The 25424-nt window shown below is 36.6% G+C and overlaps 4 protein-coding genes across 4 annotated transcripts; 2 read left to right on the plus strand and 2 right to left on the minus strand.

The window, feature by feature from the left end:
- Window positions 1-27: 27 nt before the first annotated feature.
- On the minus strand, window positions 28-7363 carry LOC113498787. The gene is made up of 15 exons (XM_026878931.1): window positions 7112-7363; window positions 6090-6315; window positions 5791-5935; window positions 5606-5700; window positions 5418-5529; window positions 5125-5330; window positions 4971-5045; window positions 4503-4633; window positions 2476-2701; window positions 2006-2150; window positions 1382-1476; window positions 954-1065; window positions 660-865; window positions 513-587; window positions 28-160 (listed from the first exon to the last, which is right to left on the minus strand). Exons 1-15 carry the CDS (start codon window positions 7125-7127, stop codon window positions 28-30), a joined length of 1998 nt encoding a protein of 665 aa, XP_026734732.1. The 5' UTR covers window positions 7128-7363.
- Window positions 7364-7678: 315 nt separating this feature from the next.
- Window positions 7679-8603, plus strand: LOC113498935 (signal recognition particle 14 kDa protein). The gene is made up of 3 exons (XM_026879201.1): window positions 7679-7856; window positions 7930-8002; window positions 8082-8603. The coding sequence occupies exons 1-3, from the start codon at window positions 7833-7835 to the stop codon at window positions 8306-8308; spliced, it is 324 nt and encodes a 107-aa protein (XP_026735002.1). The 5' UTR covers window positions 7679-7832; the 3' UTR covers window positions 8309-8603.
- A 54-nt stretch (window positions 8604-8657) lies between these two features.
- Window positions 8658-25295, minus strand: LOC113498918 (zinc finger FYVE domain-containing protein 26 homolog). Its single transcript, XM_026879179.1, has 16 exons — window positions 25109-25295; window positions 24391-24474; window positions 22564-24217; window positions 22347-22468; window positions 15801-17513; window positions 15622-15720; window positions 14458-15542; window positions 14128-14262; window positions 13703-13839; window positions 12927-13342; window positions 12252-12722; window positions 11680-11956; window positions 10956-11256; window positions 10604-10738; window positions 9981-10107; window positions 8658-9620 (listed from the first exon to the last, which is right to left on the minus strand). The coding sequence occupies exons 2-16, from the start codon at window positions 24454-24456 to the stop codon at window positions 9453-9455; spliced, it is 6906 nt and encodes a 2301-aa protein (XP_026734980.1). The 5' UTR covers window positions 24457-24474; window positions 25109-25295; the 3' UTR covers window positions 8658-9452.
- On the plus strand, window positions 17524-22339 carry LOC113498924. Its single transcript, XM_026879189.1, has 5 exons — window positions 17524-18023; window positions 18258-18678; window positions 19725-19872; window positions 20520-20756; window positions 21943-22339. Exons 1-5 carry the CDS (start codon window positions 17812-17814, stop codon window positions 22131-22133), a joined length of 1209 nt encoding a protein of 402 aa, XP_026734990.1. The 5' UTR covers window positions 17524-17811; the 3' UTR covers window positions 22134-22339.
- Window positions 25296-25424: the final 129 nt, after the last annotated feature.

A 25424-nucleotide genomic window follows, 5' to 3' on the forward strand; every position in this document is an offset into this window, starting at 1 on the left:
TTTTATTTCTACGAACGGATGTTTTTTTTATTTTGCTACGTAAATAGGTTCGTTAATTGTTACTATTCCCCCAGGCCTGCTGCGTAAAGCCATTTGTACTCCCATGCGTGGGGAAGTGCTAGCGGACTTGCGTGCTCGAGGATCTTCTAGTTGCCTGTAACTATTTAATAAAAAAATATAAAATCTATATTGCCAGTTATAACAAAGATAAAATACATGCTTTTTCTTAATTTAAAATGATGGTTCGACATTAAGATTTCATCTACACTTTTCAACCGACTTCAAAAAGGAGGTTCTCAATTCACCTCCCATCTTTTTTATTTGTTACGTTATAGTTAGTACTTCCGGGTAGATGAACTGATTTTGTTGATAAATTTTTCGAACCAGAAATGGCTGTCAGGAAGAAATAATTCATCAAGTTTGGCTAAGTTGGTTGGTCTAGTTGAAGACGGTTTTATGTTTTTGTTGTTAAAACAATATAATATTATACATTATAATTTTAATAAGTTTACCTTTTTAAGGTTTCCAATGGTTCTGTCTGTGAGTTACGCACACCAGTTTCTGGGTCGATTGTTGTTAGAATGCATCTGAAAATTAAATATATTATACAAATACTTAGTTTCAAACATGAACTTACGAGGAGAAGGTAATAAAAGTACCTTGTACACGGTTTGATTATTTCGAAAACATTTTCTCCTATCTTCACAAACTTCCAATCATCTTCTGCGTAAGCTTTCGCTCCGGTTAACACGAAATTGGGTCTAAAGTTTTTCTCTGTAACCTGACAGTTTGTCAGACGAGTGTTCAAATCATCGACCGATGCTTCGTTGATGAGATTAAAGGACACTTCATCAGCCAACGCAGACTGAAAATTAAATATAGAATAACATTTATAAAGAGCTCATGTAATTTAATAAAAACAAAGTTATCGTCTAAAGATTGTGGTTACTTACGGTATCATTCTTTGTGAATTTGAAGAAAGAGTTTGTTGTTTCCCGGAATGGACGACTGTTTTGCGATGCATAGTAAACTAATCGGTAGTTGATGGATGATCGATCAATTAACCTGAAATCAATTATATCTTTATATTATTATCTCCAACATCAAAACCTTAGTCTTCAAGGTTGATGGTATAACACTTATAAAATTCAGTTTATACTAAATACGATATAATTGTTAAACTTAATAAGTTTTTCTTATTAAATAACAAAAAAATAGTTTGTTCAACTCTTACCAAATAAAGATTGCATAATATTTGCTTTATGGAAAAAACTTGCTGATAAACTTTATTATCAGTATCTACCACATATCCAGACAGAGCTGATAACGCGAAAAACACGGTCTGTAAGTACTCAACTAGAAAAGAGGATTAGTTGCGTACCTGGAGAACCACTCGCTTGCCTCCCACCCGCAATCAAACACAGGTACTGAAACGCCCCAAACACGAGATTTCGCAGGTTTCTTCAGAGCTACCACCTAAAGGATTACTCATATTACTTATTTTGTATCTCGCAGCAACCATATAGACACAGGTATATGTACTATTACTGTGATATAGATAAAAACCGAAATGCTAGTAGGTAGGCTCTTTAACATTATACCAAATATATGATCAAGTCTTTTCTAAAGATAAAATGTGCACAGTATCTATAGTGCTGTTTTGCAGCTTATAGAAAAAAAACAGAAAGCAGACATTTCAAGTAAAAAAATAATGATTGCCTTTGAACACTAGTTGTGGATCGAACTCAACTGTTTCCTTACATTGTTTGTGTATGTTCAGCGGGTATAGTTAATTAGTTATTCAAATAAGTAATAACGATTAAAGACTGAAGCAAAATCTAAGATTGCACTTAATGATAAAGTAAATGTTACGAGGCGTACCCACTTACACAAAATTACCATACAAATGGCGGTACTTACGGACCAAAGTATGTACTACAAGGTTCGTTAGTCTAAATTTTCTAGTTGTAGATTATCTTTCGAGACAATATTTAAGGACTTGTACCTCTGCTAAATTGACGTGCAGCGGTTCCATGTCAGCATGTTTCAATGTTAGAACCGAGTTTCTAACGGAAGGTGTCACCGTTAGCAGTTCAGGGAAAGCTCTGGCTGTTATGAAGTTGTTCTTGTCGTCGACAACCATTAGTACTCTGCGATATAACATAAGGAACAGCTGTAACGAAGCATCTGTTACAGCCTGTAACAGATGCTTCTAACCTTTCAATTATCACGCTTTTATGTAGATCATACAAGGGTATGTCTCAAAAATGTCAAGGGATCTAAAATCAGTCTCCTTATTAATAACATTAACTAACAATTAGTTATAGTATCAGACAGCGAAGGTTAGAGAGGTGAGAAGTGTCTATATATTATAATGACTGACCCTGCTACATTAATTGATATAAACGTGTTTATTGACTGCATCAATAGGAGGGTATTTTATGATCTACCTACGCGTTTCAGTGTAATGCTCACCTATCTCGTAGCCATCCATCTTTAAGTCCTAAAATTGAACATTCGGCCGTATTCAATTCGATACGCCCACATGACTTTATCGGGTAGGTGAAGATATTTTTCAGAACACCTACTTGTTCCCATGTCTCTGGTAGTTTCGGATGTCGCTCCTGGTAAAGGCGGTAGGCGTAATAAGCTCCACCGAGAACGCCCGCGGTGGTAATCGAGGCGGTCACATAAGTTGACACTATAACAGGTATGATAATTATCAAGGAGTAAAGATGCAAATGTACGTGATAAGCAACAATATCAATAAAACCTAGGTTTTTATCAATAAATATTAGAAACTAGCAAAATACTCGATTACTTGACTCTGTATTTGTACAGATCCATCAGCTCTATTTACGTACTACTCTGATTTATTGAAGTAGGTAGGTACATAAATCTTGTATTAATGAGATTAGCCACAACAGCGTGATACGAATTCTATTGTTATTACTTTAATATCGTAGGTTACCTACTTCATTACATATGACAGATAATGTACGCTATGTTTAAATAGTCGCATATTTAAGGTCAGGTCGTGTCATTGGTCGAAGTTACCCAATAATGTAATGCCCTTTATCAGATTAAGGGCCAGTTCCGACTTGGGCGAGTTATTCTTTGCGTGCGATGCGCTTTGTTTCAACGCAAACATCTATAGACTCTAATGTGTTAGTAACTGTATCACAATAAACACTTGTTTATGATTATATTCCTACTTGTATATGCAATTTATATTCCATTACCTACCTACATTAGTATTTCAAACTTATCCACTTTTCAAGGTCTATGGAAATTCAAGAGTTAAAGTAAGTTTTATTTCAAAGCCAATTAATTAATTGGTAAGTAGATAAACAAATTAATGTGTACAATTATGCTTAGATAAATCGACATTTAGTACCTATCGTCTTTTATGCAAATTATTTACTTACCTAGTTAGGTATTAAAACCTTTTTGATGAATTAAGTATTAATACCGATATTCGTGAAAACAAAAGCGGTTTATTTTGTTTCGTCACTATTATTCTAGGAAAGTATTTCATAATTAAGCATGATAGTAACAATTAAGAAATAGTTAGGTACCTACATATCTCATTAACAAGTCAAATACAATCAATTTATACACATCACATCAATGATAACCAAACGACGTGCGACGTTTTCTAAACCAAATAAACTAATAATAAAAGTCCGTACAATCTCACCCTGGTTATTAAGCATGTTGAAGTCACAAACTGATTCGACTACGTAAACACTACGATGTCGTTATTCTATAAATATTATGCTTGTTGTATTGATGTAGCACGTCTACTCGACCGCGGCAGTTGATTTGATTGTGTTACGTTATCGAATGCATTCGGAACTCGTTATGCGTCTAAGTCAAGGCTGTGATAAAGTGAACGAGTGTCTTCATAACAAACATAAGAAGCTGAAGTAAACTTTTATGGTTTTTTGAAATAATTATATGTGCTTTTATTCTTACATACTTTGGAATCAAATACTCAATGGTTAAAATTCACCTAAAAATCAATCCTACCTAATTATTAGTTCAGCAGTTGTTATGATCGTGTAATCCGATATAACGTACATAATATGAACATCGAAATTGTACCTGATGTTGGTTAAAAATTTAATTATTTTATATATTTTTAACAGTAATTTTTGTGTTAAGACCTTTTTTACTTATAGGCTAGTAATTATGATTAGAGAAAAAATGCTTCAATTGCCTTGGAGTTTTTTATTAACAGACACAATTACTATTAAATCGTAATTAAGTTAAATACAATATATTATGTTTCAATGGCTTTTAGAAATTGTGAGACTGCACTTCTTAATTCTTTTTCAGTTGGTCACATTTTTCACAATTTCCACAACAACTTGACAAGTAAAAACAGTTTGCCAGCTTAAAAAAAGAGAAAATGGTGACATTCACAATGTGATTTTGTTGTCTAAGATAATTACGTAAGTAAACGTTTATTATAACATGTTTACAAAAGGTTATATTTTAATATGCTACGTAAATTGGTTCGTTGACTTTGACCAAGCCGCCAGGCTTGGTTCGTAACGCCATTTGTATTCCCATGCGTGGGGAAGAGCCCGTTATCTTGCGTGCAAGAGGATCTTCAACTTGTCTGTAACTGTTGAGGAAAGGTATTTTTATACAACCGTGATACAGTCATAATTAATAATAATAAGAGAAAAAAAGAAATAAAAGAGTGCGTGTAACCGTCACACGCGATTAGAGTAAAACTTTTTTGCTATTGCAATATTTAATAATTACTTTTTATTATTATTCATTTCAATATATTTTACCAATAATCAATTTTTAAATATCTATTGACAAAATATAAAAAAAAAACCGGATGCCGATGCCGTGACGCCATATTGCCGTAACGGACTTCCGTTGCATTGTCGTCCAGTTAGTAGTGGCGCCTAAAGAAGTTGTACTTCAAAAAATCAAAATAAGTTCATTACCTTTTTAAGGTCTGCAGTGGTTCAAAGTTTGAGTTACGCACACCGGTCTCTGGATCGATAGTAGTTAGAACGCACCTAAAAAATATTTACATTATAAATCACGTGCGTACCCAATTTTCAACATGATGTACCTATATTCAGAAAGTTTCACTACCTTGTACACGGTTTGATAATTTCGAAAATATTTTCTCCGATCTTCATAAACTTCCAATCATCTTCTGCATAGGCTTTCGCTCCTGTTAACACGAAACTGGGTCGAAAGTTTTTCTCAGAGACCTTACAATTAGTCATACGACTGTTCAAATCATCCACTGATGCCTCGTTGATGAGATTGAATGCTATTTCATCGGCAAGGCCAGCCTACGAAAATCAATACATGTATAATCGATATTACAAGGTATCAAGTAAAGTTAGTTACCAAAGAAAATCGGTGGATTAGGTACTTACTGTATCATTCTTTTTGAATTTGTAGTAACCGTTAATATTGGCCCGGTATGGACGACTACTTTGCGATGCATAGTAAACTAAGCTGTACTTGATTGACGTCCGATCAATTAGTCTGAAATCATTTTTTATCACTCACATTAATTCTTAGCTCCTCACCATTGGATGTGTGGAATGAAAGGAACAGTTACCTGGAAAACCATTCGTTTGCTTCAAAGCCGCATTCGAAAACAGGTACTGGAACGCGCCAAACAGTAGTTGTTACAGGTTTTTGTTGACCGACCACCTAATGGATGAATTAAAATAATTATTTGTAGTTGTATATATGTATGAAGGGTGACCGTGTCTGTAATTATCGCAAATTTAAAAAGGTTACCTCTGCTAAATCGACGTTCAGAGGTTCCATGTCAGCATGTTTCAAAGTTAGCACCGAGTTTTTAATAGATGGTGTCACCTTTAGCAGTTCAGGGTGACCTCTGGCTGTTATGAAGTTGTTCTTGTCGTCAACAACCATTAGTATTCTGCGAAACAACGTAACAATTTCAGTTGTGCTTCCATTTTGTAATGGTCCAGCAAAAGTCAACGGGGTTACATGAAAGTGCCTACTGGAATCCTTGCGACTGGCGTTAAGGCATTTTTAACTCAGTGTGACAGAAATTGTACGTCAATTTTTACCTGTCTCGAAGCCATCCATCTTTAAGTCCTAAGATTGAACATTCAGCCTTGTCCAATTCGATTCGTCCACATGACTTAATCGGGTAGACGAATATATTTTTCAGAACACCAACTTGCTCCCATTTCTTCGGTAGCTTCGGATGTTGCTCCTGGTAAAGGCGGTAGGCGTAATAAGCTCCACCGAGAACGCCCGCGGTGGCTATCGAGGCGGTCACATAAGTAGTCACTATAACAAATAAAGTGCAACTGTGATTTTGACTGCGTACTCCAAATACTGATAAAGAGCCGAATCTTAAATACGGTAGCTGGTACTACAAGGGTTTGTTCAATTTAAGAAGTAAGTATCAAGTACCTCAGTTTTTCAAGTCAATCCATCAGCAAGCATCAATTGTTTCTTTATATATACCTACAGTAGGTATCTCGTTATTACGTGTAACGTACGCATTTATTTAAATATATTATGATATCCCCTACGAGTTTGAGACTTGAGCAGATTCACGATCGATGCGCTTTTTCAGTTTGAAGTGCCCAACGATTTGATAACGTAATAAATACAGACTTAATATTATGTCTACGTACCTATTAACAAATAATCTCAAACATTGAAGAATAGAAGAAGAAGAATTGTTGAGCTATCCTTATATTTCAAGGTAAACAAAAGTTCTGAGATATATCTCATGTTTCAATATAGGATAAATTCATTAACCCACGTAAAATAGTGAAAGATAATGTTTTAATAAGGAAATAAATGAAAAATATTTTAACTACCTTCCTACCACATAGAAATTAAATTAAGCGGTATTCATAAAAGCAGAATCCGTTATTACTTTTTGTCGTTACGAACTCCTGTTCTCTAATAATAGCATTCATAATATCAGAAGTTCTCTATTTGAGTTGAGTCCTTCAATTTAAGAGTCAATTACTACACATTCCTTACTGATAACCGAACAATATAACTACGTAGAAAAATGTGTCGCCACTTCAATTATTTACAAACGAAATTAATATTAGAAAAATCTTACTCTGATTGTTTAACATGTTTAACACACGAATTGAATTTATAAATGTACCACGTAGACACTAGTGGGCTTTTAATAATGTTATGCTTCGTATATTTGTACTGCAATTTGAGACGTCTGCAATTCGCGACTCCCAGCGGTTGTTTGTGCCGTGTTATCGAATGCATTTCAGACTTGTTATGCTTCTGGGTCAAGGGTCTAATTAAATGAGTAATTTTCTTTATAAAAACATAAAACAAAGCAGACATCGAAAGGTTTATCTTTTAGGAGCTTTGACCTCAACTTAATTTTTTAATGTTTTGTCAAATTGTTACACGTCATCAGTATAAATTCAAAGTTCTTTTGGTCTATCACAAATCTTGATGTGATTTATGTTAGAATTAGGTGAAAAGGGACTTTTCTTTATTAACCTATTTGACCTAGGATATTCGCATTTAATAGTATGTAGTGATGTATCACTTTAGTCGAATATTTTTTTTGGCACTTCTTGTTAAAAATGTTTAAATGACGTCTTTGTATTATGTGAATGCATTCGTTTTTCAATTGGTCATATTTTCCCAAACGTCAAATTTGTCTTGTCAACGTGTCCCGTCCGTAGTGTTCTGCGACGACTGGTTGTTCAAATAATTTATTCGTAAAATGTTAAACTTGTACCGAAGATAAAAGTAAAAGTTTATTATAAGGATTTATGTTACAAGATAAATAATAAAAATAAACTAAAAACATGGTTTTATTAGGAAACGATGAGGTAAATAATATTTTTATGGCCTCCGAAATTGAGCACATATTTTCATAATTTATAATTTGATTTCTGTTTTCAGTTTCTTTCAGAACTAACAAAATTGTTTCAAAAAGCACGTGTGTCTGGATCAATTACAATGACAATGAAAAGATGTAAGTTATGAGTGAACCAATGTTATTTATCTGTTTTGATTGAGATTCATGTAATCATGCTTGCGTTTTTTTTTTATAGATGACGGCAGGACCAAACCAGAACCACGGGATGGAAAGCCAGTTGTTCAGAATCCAGAATACAAATGCTTGATAAGGGCACAATCAAGAAGTAAAAAGATATCAACGGTTATAGAACAACGGGATGTGGAGAAGTTCAGTACTGCATATTCTAATTTATTGAAAACAAGCGTTAATGGGTTAAAACGGTTGAAGAAACCCAAGAAAAAGGCCATGGCCACTCAGTAATCAGGCCCCGAGGCTGAGACAATGTGTCAAGACTGAAAATTAAGTGCGCAATATAGTGTTATGAACAAAATGTGAACTTTGCTATTTAACATACCACCGTGATATCCTAGCTTGTAGGATGAGGTCCATTGAAGTGTGCTTTTCTCTCACTGTGAGGTTTGAAGAGTTGGAGTCTTGCCTGCCGTTGCTAGTGATGCAAGCGCAGCTGAGTCATTGACCATCTGTCCAATGCACCTTATTTTTATATCATGAATATTTTATGTTACATTCTCCAAATAAAGGTTTATCAGCAGTCTTCATTTGTATTATTTACACATTTATAGGCTGATTTTTAAAAGAAACAACAGTCTAATAAAACTTGACTTTATTTTTAATATGAATGAAGATTATGTGTTAACAATCTGATATCACAATATGAGACCAATACATTATGTAGTTAATACAATGAAATAATTACTGATTTTAATTTAGCATAACTTGATGGGTTATATCATATCACCTTTTAGCAAAATATATTTATATTCTCTCTTATAAAAACATTTTCCAATGAACACCCATAGAAATAATACTGATTACAAATTATAAGCTGGCAATCAGTCATAGTAAAACAAGATCTATTTAAACATGTCAAATACATATAAATCGTCATAATATCACATTTGAAAATGCAGGCATTGCTATTGCACCAGTATGCCCAAGTATAATATAAAAATCTACATTGGGCTTCACATGCGCCCAACTTCTAGGTATAAAAAGTTTACGCCAATTTACATGTCTTACACATTAATTTATTTTTGTTCAAAGTGCTTTAAAGCAATTGCATATAGTTTATAAAGAATTTTGAAAGTACCTTATTATTTTTCATTTTCGAGCATACAAGTAGATTCAACAACTAAATAATAAATTCCATTTTACATTTGCAATATAATAAACAGTTTATAAACTGAGTCGTAACAAATCTTTTTAGTAACATGATAGCTCTTATTTCCGATGTTGCGTAAACAATTCGCGCTTGTAAGGTCATTAATTCAAAACAAGCGCAACTGTAACGCTTAAAGCTTTAATTTTCCTCCCAAAAGCGCGGCTAATAGCGATAGTCAGCGCTTAAAAAGCGTATATCTGAAGCCCTGACTGCTTTATGGCATCACAGTACATTTTTGGATGTGAGTCGTTTGAGGCAAGCGTTTCTGACTTGATCATTTCCAAGTCGCTCAGCCTCCTGCAACACTCTACGTAGATCGTTCGTCCGGTCGTTGCGAGCGGCTAGAATGTAGGCGCTGCTCACGTTGTGACATACTAGGTAACATGATATCTACAATAAAAACAAATAGAATTGAGAAAATATAAAATACTGTTTATGAGCAAAGCTTGGAACGGCGCCAATATTTTTTTTATAGTACAGCTTAGTTTTTTCCTTAATTATCATCTTATCCGAACGTAGTGAAAACAATAGCTTCAGACGTATTTACCAAAACTATTTAAAATTACTATTATTAATGACACATAAGCGCACGCGAAAGCATTTCGTAAATAAACTTTAAAAAAAGCGGCGCGCAGTGCCGTTCTTCGCAAATGCATAAAAGACCAGTAGCTACTAAAAAATGCTTAATGGTTTAATAAGGTATTTATTTTTCTTTTCAATCACATCAACACATCGCACATATATTATTACCTTAATAGTAACGCTGTGTATATCGCTAATGAGGATTTCAGCCTGTTCGTCGTACAATAGTCCCCGTGATTCACAGCGAGACACCACTGCGCTGACGCCCGACTCCAATACTTGATCGCTCATCAAACTATAATAAAAAAAGAGGTGAATACACAATATTAAAACTATATTTATTATAGAATATCTATAATTGGGGACCTCGTGGCTAAGCTGCGACTACACAAGAGGAACGATCACAGGTTAAGCTACGCTTGATATGGCCGGTCCATAGATTATCCATGGTTACCATCTTTGTCATATTATAAGTTCCTCCGTGTTTCGGTAGGCAAGTCAAATTGTCCACGCTGTCAGTAACACATTTTTGACGTCAGAATCAAGGTCTGAAAACCAGGCTAACTAAGGGGTATCGTGTTGCTCAGGTAATTGGGTTGAAGAGGTCAGATAGACAGTCGCTAGTCGCTACTTGCACAAAATGTACTTAGTCCGGTTAGACTGGAAACTGACTAAAACATAGTGGGTAAATGGCCAGGATGATGATGATCTAGAGTATCTCTATTTATGTTCATAAATCTCATAACATTTCTTAATGTTCTAAAAAATAGTTTGATTCATATATAGTTTACCTTGCCGCCGTTTCTTTGGACGCCCTTATACACTTCGCCAGAGTTTTAACTTCCATGAATCTGTCAGAATGGACCAGAAATCTTGCGACGTGTATGTAAATGTTCATCGAGTCCAACTTATGTTCAGTTATTATCCTACAAATCGAAAAAAGTAATTAAACACGCTCATTCTATTCTACCGAATGTAATTTCACAATGCCTCATATTAAAGTAGTTCCAGAGAATTTTACATAAAAAATAAAAGTATGTTTGAAAAGAGGGTAATTGGTTTTAATGTTACTTGTACCAACATCCAATAAACTACTATTTTACCATCACACACTGTCCCGTTCCAGATACAAAATGAACTTACTTGATAGCCAATTCATATCCAACCTCTATGGTGGGCCCACTGGCTAGCACGACGGCAACGAGTCTTATCTTATCTGTATTAGATCCGAACAGTGTCAGCGGTCTGTAGTCCGGCGTGTCGGTGTCTTTGCGCGGGTTCTGTATGGGTATCGCCTCGTTCAGTACTTTCTCCGTCAGTCGGCCGCTAGCCTCACACGCCGCCAGGAACTTCGCTAACTCGATTTGTCGCGTGATTGTCGTCATGAGGTTGTCGATTGTCGCTTTGTCCAAGTTGAAATGGAATGATCTGGAGTCGCTCGTTTCTGGAATATAGATTTTTAAATAAAAACTAGGGTTGGTTTGGTGAATCTTGTAAATTTAACGTCAAACACGGTAGTCAAACAAGATCTCTTGATATGATGAATATTCGCGCCCCCGCGAATATAACGCCTCTTATCGAAGTACTTCGGGAAGCCGTGTGCCGAATATGGAAAATGAACTAGTAAAAAAGAGGGTAAGCGATGCCAGCCTGCTACAGACCGGACATTTGCGCGCGCAAGTCGCAGAATATATGTAAAGCACGCTCTATACTCGCGGCGCGAAAGGCCTAGAAACGTGAGAAGGTTTTGCGCGTTCACGTTTGTTGGCGGTTGCACGGCGCGAATTCACAGCAAGAAGTAGCGGGCAAGCGAGCGAGTGTAGAGCGCGCTTATGACGTAAGTAAACAGGTAGGTATGGGTACTGACTGAGCGGCGCGGGCACGCAGTTGGCGAGGTGGTGCAGCGCGGCGCTGAGGTGGTGCTGGCGCGTCTGCAGCGCCGTGAAGGTGCGCGAGGGGGGCGCGGGCGGGGGCGCGGCGGGCGCGGGCGGGGGCGCGGGCGCGGGCGGGGGCGCGGGCCGCGCGTACAGCAGCGCGCACGTGGCGGCCGCGCGCGCCGCCTGCCCGCTGCCGCACTGCACCGCGTACAACGCCTCCAGCCGCCGGGACATCTCCAGCGTGCGGCAGATGTGCATTATGTACTCCTGTATGAATATCACAGAATTATAAAAATACTGAATTAAAGTGGGTAAGAGGGGGGAAAAAAATTGGGGATTGTTTCTAGATACTTATCAGAGTATTTAACTGAAAAAATCTAAATAGTCCACTAGAAAGGTTTCCCAAAAACCGTCACACGAGATTTTATTTCACTGTATAGTGTATACCCTTCATTTTGTGCTAACGCGATAAAACAAAAATACATATCAGATATTTCTTGGAGATTGAAATGCTTTGAAAGGACATATGTCCAAAGATGCATTAATGTATGTATACACTCACCGCCCACATATCAAGCGTAGAATCAATATCGCTCATGGCCTTCAACAGGTCATTAACCTTATCCTTCTTCAAGCACTCCATATACACAGATTCGGTGAACGTCTCCTTATCAACCAGATTATCATAACAATACCGAATGACCTCGCTCAAGTTGCTATGCTTCATGTAAAAGGCAATATTTGCCGTATGGGAACCGTAGTTGGTGAGGTAGAAAACACACTCTTTGTAGAAGAAGGGGTCGAGTCTTTTGTGTTGGTGGTCTATTTTTGGTTCGGTGTGGTTGTTGTTCCGTCTCAATAGGCCTTGAGCGAGGCTCTTCTTGGGGGGGATGACAGCTGTTTGGAAGTCGCTGTAGTCCCCTTGTTTGATCTTCTTGACGCTTGCTAGAGTGTGCATGATGTTGAGAGCCGGTTCGCTGAGTTGTATCTTCTTTTTGTTAGTGTTCATTGTTGTTAGTTTCTCGTTTGTGGACTGAAAATAAGAGCATTTACATTTCTGTCTGTTTAAATTATGGCTAGCTAAAAACAAACAAATAAGTACATTCAGGTAGAGCAGAATATGATTATCTATAATAAATACATTCTTTAAGGTACTTTCAAATGAAAAAATCTTTATTGTTGTTTAATACTCTGAGGGATTCTTCTACCGCAATAACAACCCATTTTTGACACTTACCTTAATAGTTTCAGCTTTGTTCAACAGCTGTTGATTAACAGGGTAGTTCATATCTTCAAGCATGCTTATAATCTCGTTCAGCAGTGGCGGGTTGGACCGCGGCCGGCCATCAGACTGCACACTTGACATAGAACTCGTCCGCTCCGAGTACCTCATATTATTCAGCCTTCTATTAACAAACTGAGATTCAGACGCTTCTTTACCGAATTCGCAATCTTCTGTTACCTCCGCACACACGTTTAAGGCATTTTTGAAGCAATGCGCAAATTTCTCCCGAGCTTGTTTGAAACAACCAGCTTTGAGACACGCTTTGCCCCATGCGGCTAGTACGCTGTTCCTTGGCAGACCTGATTTTGTTGCTATTTCTAGCGCCAATTCCCATTTTTCGGCTTCGAGGAGTGATCTCACGATTTGACCTTAAAATAGAAAGGATGATTTAATTTGAAGTCACATTAAATATCATGTTATGTCATATTTCATGTGGTTCTAAGTAATAATTTCTGCGAAGCTTTATGATGTGCTACATGTGATGAGGATGGTTATAAACTAAATAGGTTGGATTTTTGCAACTCCATTTTGAGGCACTTCCCGATAAGCTAGCAGGCTCAGGCTAAATTTTTAGGGTAGCTTCAAACCCAATGATAATGCAACTACAAAAACGGTTGGACCGATTTTGATAAAATTTAAAAAGGTGGGATTTTAGAATTTCAAAATCTATTTTTTTTATGCTGATTATAAGAGTGATTGTTTAAGATATACCTTTTTAAGATACTTACTAGGATGCGCTCCATGGTGTGGTACGAGGTGTTGAGCTTGATGTGTGACGAGCGTGGCCATAGCGTCCGCGTGGGCGAGGCAACGCGCGGCGTGAAGCGCGCCCGTCTCGGCCACCACTATACGACCACCCGCACCCCTAATTAAAATCATGTTAGAAATCACGAAAAAAGATAACATTAATTATTATGCATTTAAACAGACCACGAATATACTATGTTATTGCTGCTTTTCTTTTTTTTTTAAATATTATCTGTTGCTTATTTTTATAGGGCAAAAAACAATTTGGAATAGAATGATAAACTAAGGAATTTTAAGTAAAAAATAATGTTATTTCATTTACTTGGACATAACGCCAATAAGTTTTTATATTAAAACCCTATCCGATACAGTAAAAATCTAGAGAATAAAAATCATTTGAACTTACGTAGATTCATGTGGAGTTCTGGAGTAGAGTTCTGCGGCGGCGAGTAGCAGAGACCGCCTGGCTCTCACCAGCAGACGAGCATCACCACCGTGCGACAACTCCCGTGCCACCTCATCACTGCGGTCTAACAGGAACCTAGACACAAGAACCTTTAAATAATTTACGAGAGCGGAAAGTAATAATAAATGGAAAAGAATGTTACTCCTTTTCTGGCAACTGGTTCTAGTATTAATGACCCAGACTAAGTTCTTTCTGTTCTTCACTTGCCAAGACGTGCAATATATAAAATAAGACTAAATTAGTGAAATATAGTTTTCAGAAGTGACATACCTTGGATAATCTAAGTTAATCGAATGCATCTTCATAATAGAAAGACAGAGCGTCACATTTGGGGTAAACTCATAACTGAACTCGGTCCGAACAGCGTCGTTCCTATTAGCGTTTGTTGACAGGCACCAGTCCATGCAGGTGACCCCGCTGCCCGCCGAATCAGAATTACTACTGAGCATCATATCCTGATCGGAATTAGCCTTCTTATTCATTGTCTGTGTGTAGCAGTCATCGCAAACTCGAAATTTTACTCCACTTGGGTACGTCGGGACATGCATCCTGTGTCTCGAACACGCATGGCATACAAGGCGACCGCAGCGACGGCAGTGGTGTCTGCGGATGATCATGGAGAACATCGACGCATGGCATAACATGCATCGGTCTGTCGAGTAGTCCTCTGCCCATTGCTCTTTGCTTGGTACTTGTTCTGGCATCACAAAAGGCTTGTTCGCCGCCTCAATATTGATCGAATCTATAGATTGTAACAACGAGTCATCAGAAGGTTTCGGAGGCGCTGGACAGACGTTTCTTGGATTCCTCATGTCTAGAGCCTTTTCAGCGTAAAATCTCAATAACGCATCAACGGCATTCCGGGATATGACTAGACTTTCAATCGACTTTATATTGTAGTAGAGATTGTCTCCAGTGGGGTCTTTCTTCAGGCTCGGAGAAATCTTGTTCACAATGTTAGCAAGCACGTCCAGCTTTGCATTCATTAAGAATTGCTCGAGCATAAGCAACGGACTTTCTATGAGGTCCCAGAACATATGCCGCCAGTTCGGGTCTATTTCTAGCATGATTTGGAGTCCTATTTTAATGTTTTCAAATGATTTCCAATCGAAGGAGTTTCCAGAGACGAAATCTACACAGACTTGGAGTATTTCCACATTTCGAACTTTAGACATCTCGTCCTGAATGAGGTCCATGGCTTGAGAAGTTGGTAAGCGTAGGAGTAGCTGGCTTACAAGCTCTGGTGTTGCCTGATTTGTATATTCGAACAATTGTCTTAATAAGTTCATCACAATGAGATTTTTCATGTTCTCTGATACTTCATGTGCGTCGGCCCATTCCAAACATAGTTTGAACTGAAACACAAAAAAAAACAACTTAAAATTTTGAACTTATTCCGCATGTAATCTGTGTTAATAAGGAATACATATTTACCTGCTGACTATCCATAAGGACTTCGATGACACTCTCCGGGTTTTCTATTGATTTTTCATAGATGTCGTACCAATGATTTGAGCCCATTATTGCTGCTATCTACAATTACAACAAAGGTCGATATTATACTCAAGTTCATTAATGTTAATCAAACTTTAAATATATTAATGAAATCGTACCTGGTCATACAAGGGTATTTTCACTATCCAATCCGAACATTTTTCATATAATCCATCGTCTAATAGATCTTGGTTTAAAAGGAAACGAAGATAGTCCAACACTTCTAACGCGCCATCCGCCGACCATACACTCAAGTTATTCAATATTAAGTCCACTTTCAAGTCGGGACATTTCAGAAACTGGCAATACTTCCAATTGTTCGGTATTTTTGGATTTGTTGCCAGTTTAAAAAGTATTAAATCTCTCAAATTCGACAAGTTCGCACTACAAGCCAACTGACGTTCTGAGAGAGAGTCTATTATGTTAAGACATTTAAGGATTTTTCCAGATTCAATCAATTGAGGCATGAACAAAAACAACTTGTCAAGATCAACAGTCGTGTGAAGAGACGCCAGATATTTATTGCCACCGAACAAATATTTCGTGCAATTGAATCTCTCCAACTCCATGTAATTGTTCAAGCATTTGGTACGAGCATCCATGCTCTGTTGCAGACTGTTTTCGTTATGGGAAGTATGAATCTTCTTGATGATATGAGCTAAGACCCAGTTATGTAGAACGACGTACGTAAGGCACTGCGGGTCAGGAGATCGTGGTAGAGGGGCGAAATTCGTAACTGGGTCCAGGAACAAGTTTTCTTCCGGATTCTTAAAGTCATATACGACGTGAAGCAGATTGTTGAAGTTCACTTCGCTTGCTTCTTTTTGCGGCCCAGCCAGTGTGATGGACGGACAGAAGTTTAATATAAGCTTTGGTATGAGATTGACATTTAACTTTTTACATATTGGTTCCAGATTAGTGACTGGGATTTCTTTGTTATTTATCATATTACCAAATATGTCGTGAAGTTGTCGTTCGAGGACTGAGAAATATGGCGTCTCTGAACCGCTGTCAACAGAACGATTGTCTTCTTGTTCCAGTTGAGACACAGTCTTACAGTACATGTAACACATCCTTAGGTATGGTATTCTGGCTTTTCTGCTACCTTGGCGCGAGACTTCTGATATATTGCATATATCCTTATCTGACGCAGCAACTACGTTCATATAAATTTGGTGGTATTTCTGAAGTAAGTTAGGGTCTAGCTCCACGGTTTCATTCGAAGACACAATGTCTACCAAGTCCTCGCATGACTGCCTCAGTTCTTTAGAGAGTTGATTTAGTTTACAAAACTCTTTATGTTTAACAGGGATGCGACAATCTGTGATCAGTCCACAGATGTTGTCGATAAAGCTAAAAGACTTTTCAGTGTTACCGAAGATTTCGAATGTGACGCTGGCAATGTCTTCGACGAAGCGTATGTAGTTGGTTTTTTTGACTGCTGCGATATCGGTGCAGCTTCTTACTTCTGCGAGCTTTCTCTCCACGACATTTATCAGTCCGTAAGTGATCTCGCGGTTCAGTCCACTACTCAGTAATATATCGACTGCGTTTATGAAGGGGGCGTTTTGGTGATTGTATAATTGCAAGTGCGGATGTCGAGCTCCAAGTTCTATGATATCGAAGGAGTTTGGAGCCCTATTCGAGGCCAGGAACCCTTCAACGAGCCCCATGACCTCCGTGGACACGACAGATAAAGCTGATAGTTCTTTGGTTGGGTAACGAGTGTCATCTCTATAGTAAATTATATTTTTTATCTTCGCTATCAAGTTACGCAGGTGTTCCGTAAATGTTACTTCCGTAGCTATTTCGGAATCCGCTAGGTCAAACATCTGAAATTGAAAAATGGTTTTCATCAATCAAGTTAAATGACCCAATTTAATAAAATAATACTGATTGAATGATTCGATTGTCGCCAGTTTTCTGCCTACAATATTCAACTGGACTTTTCATTTTTCAAACTGTATGTATCAATCGACCTTTTTACTTGAGAATTTTGATTGACTATTGTCTAGTATCATGTAACGTCATACGTCATCCTGAAATCATGTCAATGTCTCTTCTCTAATTCTTCTTTATGGGGTAAAACAATACTAAAATAATCCCTAAACAGTGATTAGAAGTATTAAAATGATGTTGTTCGCGTCTATCGGCCTATGCCATATACTTTGCACGTATAGCATGGCTATACAAGATTCGTACAACGTCCTGCTACATGATAAAGCTAACTACAAGGTCGATCTCGTTATAACTGAGGACGACTACGAGATGGTCGGGAAACAACAGTTAAAGGAATTCAACATAGACAATAAGAATAAGATTCGATTAAGTGAATTCAAAAAGTAATTATTGCTTGTTTTAATCGAATAGTAGAAAGTAGGATTTCGTATAAAATAATTCCATATGCATGTTTAACTGGAGTAATAACAGTAGTCGTATTTTTTATTGATAAATAAAAGACCTCAACATACTTAATTAGAGTAGAAAATAAACTTATCTAACATGGAATCACTTTGAAGATATATATTTTATTTGTTTCTGTCAGACTCGATTGTATTTGTAACTATTAATTTCAGAAAGGTGCAAGCAGCAAATAAGAAGGCCACCAAAAAGCCCGAGACAAAAATAACGTTCCCCACATTAAAAGATAATACTCCTCCAAGCTCCAGTGCGGCTACCCCAATTTCGTCCGACGAAGCAGTCATGCCGGTTGCCACAGACGATGTGACGCCGATGTACCCTATAGAAACCCCTAGTACAACTGAAACAGTTGTGCCTCTTTACTCAGACGACGCAATGACACCTATATCCCAGGATAAAGCGTTTATGCCTATTTCTGACGAAGCAATAATGCCGATTTCCCCAGACGATACATTTACTACGGTTGCTCCCGGCGATACAGATTCTCTGCTTTCTATTTCCCCCAAAGATTTTGTTATGCCAATAATTGTGGTGACGGGGCGCACAAATTATATTATCTCTTCCTACATGACTCCGGTAAGTTGAATTAATCCTAGGTTAACCGCGGTGGTTTGGAATTTGTTTTCGCTCTGACCTTTAAGTAAAGCAAAATCAATCTAGTCTTAGCTGGAAATAAACACAGCTAGCGACTACTAAGAGACCCATAAGGACCTTTGCAAAAAGGTAGAATTATATCATCAACATCATCAGTCTATATTCGTCCACTGATAGACATAGGCCTCCCAATTACAGGCCATCGAATCATATATAAAGGTAAATATTATTTACATACTTCTGCAACCAACAGTTATTATGTAATAATTTCCGAATTCTATAAATTCTTAGGAACTTCTGTCAACATCCGAAACATCGTCGCAGGAGTTTGGATACGACAACCCTATCAAGGTTTAACCTCAGAAAGAGCCGCTTGAACTTATCAATGAAACTCATCATCTATTTAAAAACAAGCCACTTGAATAAACACAAAAAAATTCATTAATATTTCGTGTTTGACATTCCTCAAATAATGTAAATAAATATTACTCACTAATTGTATTTTTATTGTGAGTAATTGTTTGTCAGTCGGTATGATAAATGACCGAATCAGTTAATGTGGTCACAGCTGTTTAAAAAAAACGTGGATAGGCTTAAACAATGTACCTGAATAGGGTACATTGGCTGTAAGCAAATTTATTACAAGCTGTGTATCTATTCTTCGTAACCTAGGCGGAAAATATAGCATTAAACAGGAATATGAGACCGTTGTGGAAGTGAAACAGAGCTACGTGCAAAATAATGCGCTGTTTCTCTTTTACAATGGCAAAAGTCCTACTCAATAAGCTCATATTTAATACATTGGACATCAAACATAGCTCAAACAACCTTATTATCTTTGCTCTTTAGCTCTTAATGTAATACGAGCAAGCAATGACGTAAATGACATACAAATATACAATTAGTGATTGTATGCAAAACAGTATGCGGGCTTGTTTTGCTATGGCGTAACTAATTAGATACAATAGTGGATAAGTCTCATGATTCACACTAGAAATATAATAGCAAAACTTGTAAATACATTCCAGCCGGGCGATGCGCACGCGATTAAGAAAAGAGAGACTAAAACAAAAGAAAACGAAACGGAATATGATTACGATAGCCTCTTAGACGAGTATTATGAACAGGAGAAAAACGAATCTCGGTCAAAAGATACGTATCAGATAAAGAAAACAGGTATTGTAGATTATATCAACCATACTTAGTTATTTTAGCTAAGCTTATGGGAAATACTGGATGAGGGATGCGCAGAAGTGTGAACGGGTAAGAAAGGGGAGATTGAAGATTTTTTTTATCTAAAAAAAATGTCTAGTCGTTGAAAAACAGCTCTGCATGTCCATGGATGATTACTGCTTTCTCACAAAATTTGTGACACATTGCCTTAGGCCAACGGCAATGTCGTCTATTTAATAATTATATTGTTTTTTGGGAATGAAAATTAAAATATTGAGATGCTTTTTTTTCTGAATGCTGAAACTCGACAACTACCTATGCAATCTATATTTATCGTCGATGAGGAGACAGATAAGCAAGTTAGCAACAGCTATGCGATACAATTCCAAATTTCCTTTAATCTCTGGGAGCTTATTGTAATAAATGACGATGAAAACGCAAATTGCGCACCGTAATATGTAGTATAAAAAGCAATCGACTGACTTTTTTTTTTTTTGTAATGCATTCAGCGTATTATTTTATGCAGTGGGCCTAAACCCAGGTTAGTGCTTCACCAAACAATCTATCCAGTGACTATAGTTTGAATTGTTGTTTTATCTTTCTTTTCTCTAGTCTGCCTTCAGTATTATTGTATTTTTTTTAAATTACAGTTCTGTCAGACTACGGTGCGATCAATATGGTGAAAACAATATTACTACTGAGAACCGAAACTGAAAACTGCACGCAAAATGTGAAGGGAATCGGGTTCCATGCGATTAAATGTCTAATACACGATTACAATAACGAACGTCAATTAACTAAAGACATATCCGCGAGAATGTGGAAGATTATACAGATATGGTTCCTGGTTTATCTGGCTATCGCTGTTCCTGTTTGGTGTACAAGAGGTAAGACGAAATAATGAATACAGAGCTATACGCTTGCTTGAAGTCTCCAGGCAATCGGATAGCTTTGTATGATGGCTGGATGGAAAGGTACATATGAGCCTAAAATGGAGTGGAGAAGTAGTAATAAGGTATGCAGAAGATATGGCAGTAATCAAAGCTGACTGAGTAATCATAACCGTCCAGATAGAGCTAATAGTAGGTATATTTACTACATATGGGTACTGTAATCAGTAGGTACGGAAATATCGATACAATGTATCGTTGTAACCAAAACAATTGATAACCTGAGCACTAAAGAGCACACGTAGTCATTTCGCTTCATCACGTATTTATTAAATACCTACGTAGGCGAAAATTAGTGCAAATGTCAGAAGTAACGATAGAATACAGAATGTAGAGCAATATAAAAGTTTTATATTATTTTATTTATATTATCCTTTCCAACAAATTAGTCAGAACGCGTATGGGTAGAAATAATTCAAGTACATGTTCATTGGAAAGAGGCTGATCAGACTAACTTCGACGTACTCTGTTCTACCGAACTGATGAATCTAAACCGTCTAGGGCCCGCAAAATTTCCAAAAGAACATTCAAATCGGTCTAGCGGTTTAGTGACATACACAAGTACAGTGGAGTTACTTTAATATAAAAAAAACTTTTGCATTCATAATTATTCTTACATTTTACCTAAACTAGTTTGCGTCAAGGTCAGAATCGCACACAAAGCATGCAACAGTGCTAAATATATTCAGTGTCAGGGTCTTTTGGATCGATTAAAGTATTGCTACAAGGTAATAATAGCTTTGCAAATGATCCTATTTATCATAAGAAATCTAAGTTAATAAGTTCTAGTATGGCATTAATATTTAGGAGTGTACCTCCATTACTTGTACATTATTTTTTTCTTGTGAAAATGAGTGTGACTATGAGTGGCAGAAAAAGGGGAGGCCTATATGTAGCAGTGGGTGACTCCAGGATGGTGTGACAATGACCACTATGACCAGCTTATTTATCGATGGATATATTCATATCAGATTTATTACACATTGCCTAAAGGCCAACGGCAACATTTTAAAGTACTATTTACTGCAGTTGTGAAAGAGAAACGCCACTAATTCGTCGTCGTCAAAATTGAATAAGACGTGGCAGTAATCCTTCAGAATCTACACTCTAACTTAACCCTCAGGTTGGTGTTGCTGTTGTTTGCGTTGCAAGTTCTTTAAGCCCCAGCAAACTATCGAGGAAGCGAAGAAGTATGTAGTCATGTACCCACCAGGAGTGTTCAAAAAGAAGAACGGGGAGCTTATCATGTACGATCCTAGTCCACGCGAGAAAGAATGTTATGAAGAGTTTAAACATTTTATAAAGACTTTGTAGTTATTTTAGGGCTTTTTACTGGCATATCTGAAGATACAGACTTATTTTAAAGCCATTTTAAATTTTGCTTTTATTGCGTTTTATTTAAGACCCCTAAATAGGGCTTTCTTGAGGCCCTCGACGTTAAAACTTTGAGGTCTCTATAAAAACGGTTGAGTGTGAGTGAAATAAATTCTCAAGAAAGTTTTATTTAGGGGTGAAAATAGCACTTACCTCTAAAATCTGATTGGCTTTGGAGAAGTCATTATGGTACAGTGCAAGAGCGACGAGGCTTGTAGGTTTTGCCAGCATGATTGATATGAAATCTATGCCGTTGCCTCTTTTAGATGGATATGCTGAAAACAGAATATTTCTTTAAGAACTGCATTAAACGAGTTTATTTTGGTTAATATGTGAAAATTTCTAAGTGAAAATTGCTTAAGTGACTCACTTTCGTCAGACACAGTTGACGCGAACATAACTTGGTCGACATCGTGTTTTGCGTTGGTATTCCTCCTTCGAGTTTTCGGTTTTTTCCTGAAAGCCTTAAGGTCCATCTCTCGAGCTTCGTCTTCACTACTCTCGTCCACTTCGACATAGTCTAAACAAAGCTTCAATGGCAACGGGCTAGTGTCGGGAGACAACGTCGACACTAACTGCAGCTTCCAAATAGAATGGTTCACCACCTTCACCAACTTTTTGAGCCTCAATGATATCTCCTGTTCATTGTCCAAAACTTCCGACTTTTCTTCCAACTTCTCTAAACATAGCTTCAATGTATTTAATACTAGCTGAGTTGTGTAAGAGTTACACATAAAGCCCGAAGTATTATTATTACCGGTTTTTGAATTTGTTGTCTGCTTTTTTGCGTAAAAATATGAACAATCTGAGTGTGCACCGCAGGGATAGTCCTGACTGTGCTCGTGACACGAAAAATATTCATATCTCAAGAAAAGACATGAGAAAATATTCTCGATCACTTCAATACAGCTCTGTGGGGGCTGTATAGATAAGACTAGGCGTTTTAATTCGTCCAAGGATGATACAGTGTCCTGGGCATTCTCAACACCTTCAGACGAGTTCACTATTGTATCTATAATCTTCGTTATAGCACAGTAACTGTTATATGTCATAACATCCCAGTTAGAGCAATACTTATCCTGAACTTTAATGTTAGATTTATTCTTCAAAGTTTTTAACTCGGCAATAAAATCATTATTCGTATTTAAAAGTCTTGAGACTTTATATCTATCTACTTTAGAAAGTCTACATACTTGAGATATCACCGCCAGAGCACTCTGTGCCAATAGCTGACTAAAAATAGAAGTGGTCATAATTTTACAATTGTTTTCTAAACAGAATTTGATTATTGTCAATTCTCTTTTCACTTCAGTTATATAAAATTGTAGCTGGTTATCAGCTGTTGTATATGTATCTAAAATTGAGAATATGTTGGTGAGCTGATGCACTAGAGATGTTAGATCAAATGTTTCAGGACTGTTTGTGAGATCTATGAGCACCATGATGAGAATCTGCTTAGTGAAGTTGTTGATTTTGAAAGTGACATTCTTCATGTCATGCACCTGTTGTTTGTACACCTGGGCAGCTTTCAGCAGCCAGTGTGTCCTGTCCTGGTAACATAGTTCGAGCATATATTCTGGAGTGAGTTTAAACTCTTTCTGTGGCTCATTTTTCTGCATCAACTCTGAGGCAACGTGTAAAAGGTTGGGTCTCTCATGAGGTATAAGAGAAAGCAGGATTTGCTTTCTATATTGCCTATAATGTTCTTCAGAGATTGGTTGTAGAATTTGTGTGATGAATTGCGGCAAGAGGGGCTCTTTCCATCTCACTAGTGATATCAAAGTTATAAGCCTATCAATAGAGTTGGTTTCGCTCAGCTCATATTTCAAGATGTCCAGATAAAGGGTCTGTATTTTGTTGACATTAGGATCGTCGCTCTGAGCATGTTGTTGTATGTAAGATAGGATTGTAGATGTGGTCACAGGATTGTTTTTTAAGTTCACTTTTATAAACTCTATTGTTTCATTGCTGAACTCCTTGCATGGTTTGGATTCTTCAATGTCATAGTGCAGTTGTATAATTTCCTGGTAAAAGCAAACATTTTACATAAACATTAACATTAAAGAAAAAGGAACAAAAATAAAAATAAAGCTGGTCTTGATTTTACCTTTTTTATTATCAGTTACTATGAAGTTTGAATTTTAAGTAATATATTTACAGAAGATAATTTCGGAAAAAAAGATAGGATTTTACTCACATCATAAATTTCTCCTGTTAGCTTATCAAGCAGATTTAATATATATGTCAACTCCTCTTCCTTCATTTTGTAATCTAATTATAACTGCAACAAATACAAACTATAAATGAAAATCAAAAACTCCTGTCTAAATGACTGCTAAGTAAAATAAAACACAGTATTGTGGGAAACTAATGATAATGCTACAAATAACTTCACTAAATGGAATGTAAACAGTTTCTGCTTATATAATTATAGTAAAATCAACTACCTTGTTAAGTAAACAAATAATTATGTCGTGTTATCAGTGTTCAGCCCGGGTCACAAGTCATTGACATGAACAATTTACTGTTACTATGAAGGAAATTTTATTTCCTAATTAATTTACACTTCTATTTCAAATATTTTTGAATAGAGTTGTTATTGTAATGCAGAATAATAGTATGAAGAATAATATCATTGCTTGAAGACAATATTATAAATACATTGAGAAATTTGATCAGCAAAATAAACATTACTGCTATGAATATTGCAATAATTTGTAATCAAACACTTTGTTTATCTACAAACACCAAATAGAAAAATAAGAATCTTGTTGTGAGGTTACCAATACAGTCATCTGATTAATTCATTTAACTATCTTTTGTTGGAAAATGACAGACAATCAGATTATATGCTAAATAATGTTATGTAAATAAACATTCAAGGAGCACATAACAATAACAATTATTTGACATACCTTCTACTTCATAAGTTTTAACAGCTATCCAGGTAAAAACATTTTAAACAAATAATTTAACTTTTGATATGAGTATTAGGGTTATAATATCGTTAGCTATTTAGAAACTAGTATCTTTGTTAAAAATAAATAGCACAAAGTATGTACCCAGTCGACAACACTTTGACAGATAAACTTTTTAATTAGAATTTAGAAAAGAGATTTGGTGTAGCCAAACCTAAATATTATTTCTTTATTTTTAAATCCAATCTTTCAGCCATTAATAGATATAAAAAGGATTTAATAATTTCGAATACAAATGTTCCTAATTAGTGTG

The sequence above is a fragment of the Trichoplusia ni genome, chromosome 11 (genome assembly GCF_003590095.1).
Source record: "Trichoplusia ni isolate ovarian cell line Hi5 chromosome 11, tn1, whole genome shotgun sequence".
In the NCBI taxonomy this organism is placed as follows: domain Eukaryota; kingdom Metazoa; phylum Arthropoda; class Insecta; order Lepidoptera; family Noctuidae; genus Trichoplusia; species Trichoplusia ni.

Coding starts and splice junctions, on each gene's coding strand:
- LOC113498787 (XM_026878931.1), bottom strand. Junction 5,046..5,124: donor ATTATCAAACCGTGTACAAG/GTAGTGAAACTT, acceptor AATATTTTTTAG/GTGCGTTCTAACTACTATCG. Junction 2,151..2,475: donor GATGGATGGCTACGAGATAG/GTGAGCATTACA, acceptor GTTATATCGCAG/AGTACTAATGGTTGTCGACG.
- LOC113498935 (XM_026879201.1), top strand. CDS start 7,833: ATGGTTTTATTAGGAAACGATGAG. Junction 7,857..7,929: donor TTTTATTAGGAAACGATGAG/GTAAATAATATT, acceptor TTCTGTTTTCAG/TTTCTTTCAGAACTAACAAA. Junction 8,003..8,081: donor TACAATGACAATGAAAAGAT/GTAAGTTATGAG, acceptor TTTTTTTTATAG/ATGACGGCAGGACCAAACCA.
- LOC113498924 (XM_026879189.1), top strand. CDS start 17,812: ATGATGTTGTTCGCGTCTATCGGCCTATGCCATATACTTTGCACGTAT. Junction 18,024..18,257: donor CGATTAAGTGAATTCAAAAA/GTAATTATTGCT, acceptor TATTAATTTCAG/AAAGGTGCAAGCAGCAAATA. Junction 20,757..21,942: donor TCCTGTTTGGTGTACAAGAG/GTAAGACGAAAT, acceptor CTTAACCCTCAG/GTTGGTGTTGCTGTTGTTTG.
- LOC113498918 (XM_026879179.1), bottom strand. CDS start 24,456: ATGAAGGAAGAGGAGTTGACATATATATTAAATCTGCTTGATAAGCTA. Junction 15,543..15,621: donor TCCTTATGGATAGTCAGCAG/GTAAATATGTAT, acceptor TTTGTGTTTCAG/TTCAAACTATGTTTGGAATG. Junction 11,957..12,251: donor CTACGCTTGATATGTGGGCG/GTGAGTGTATAC, acceptor ATATTCATACAG/GAGTACATAATGCACATCTG.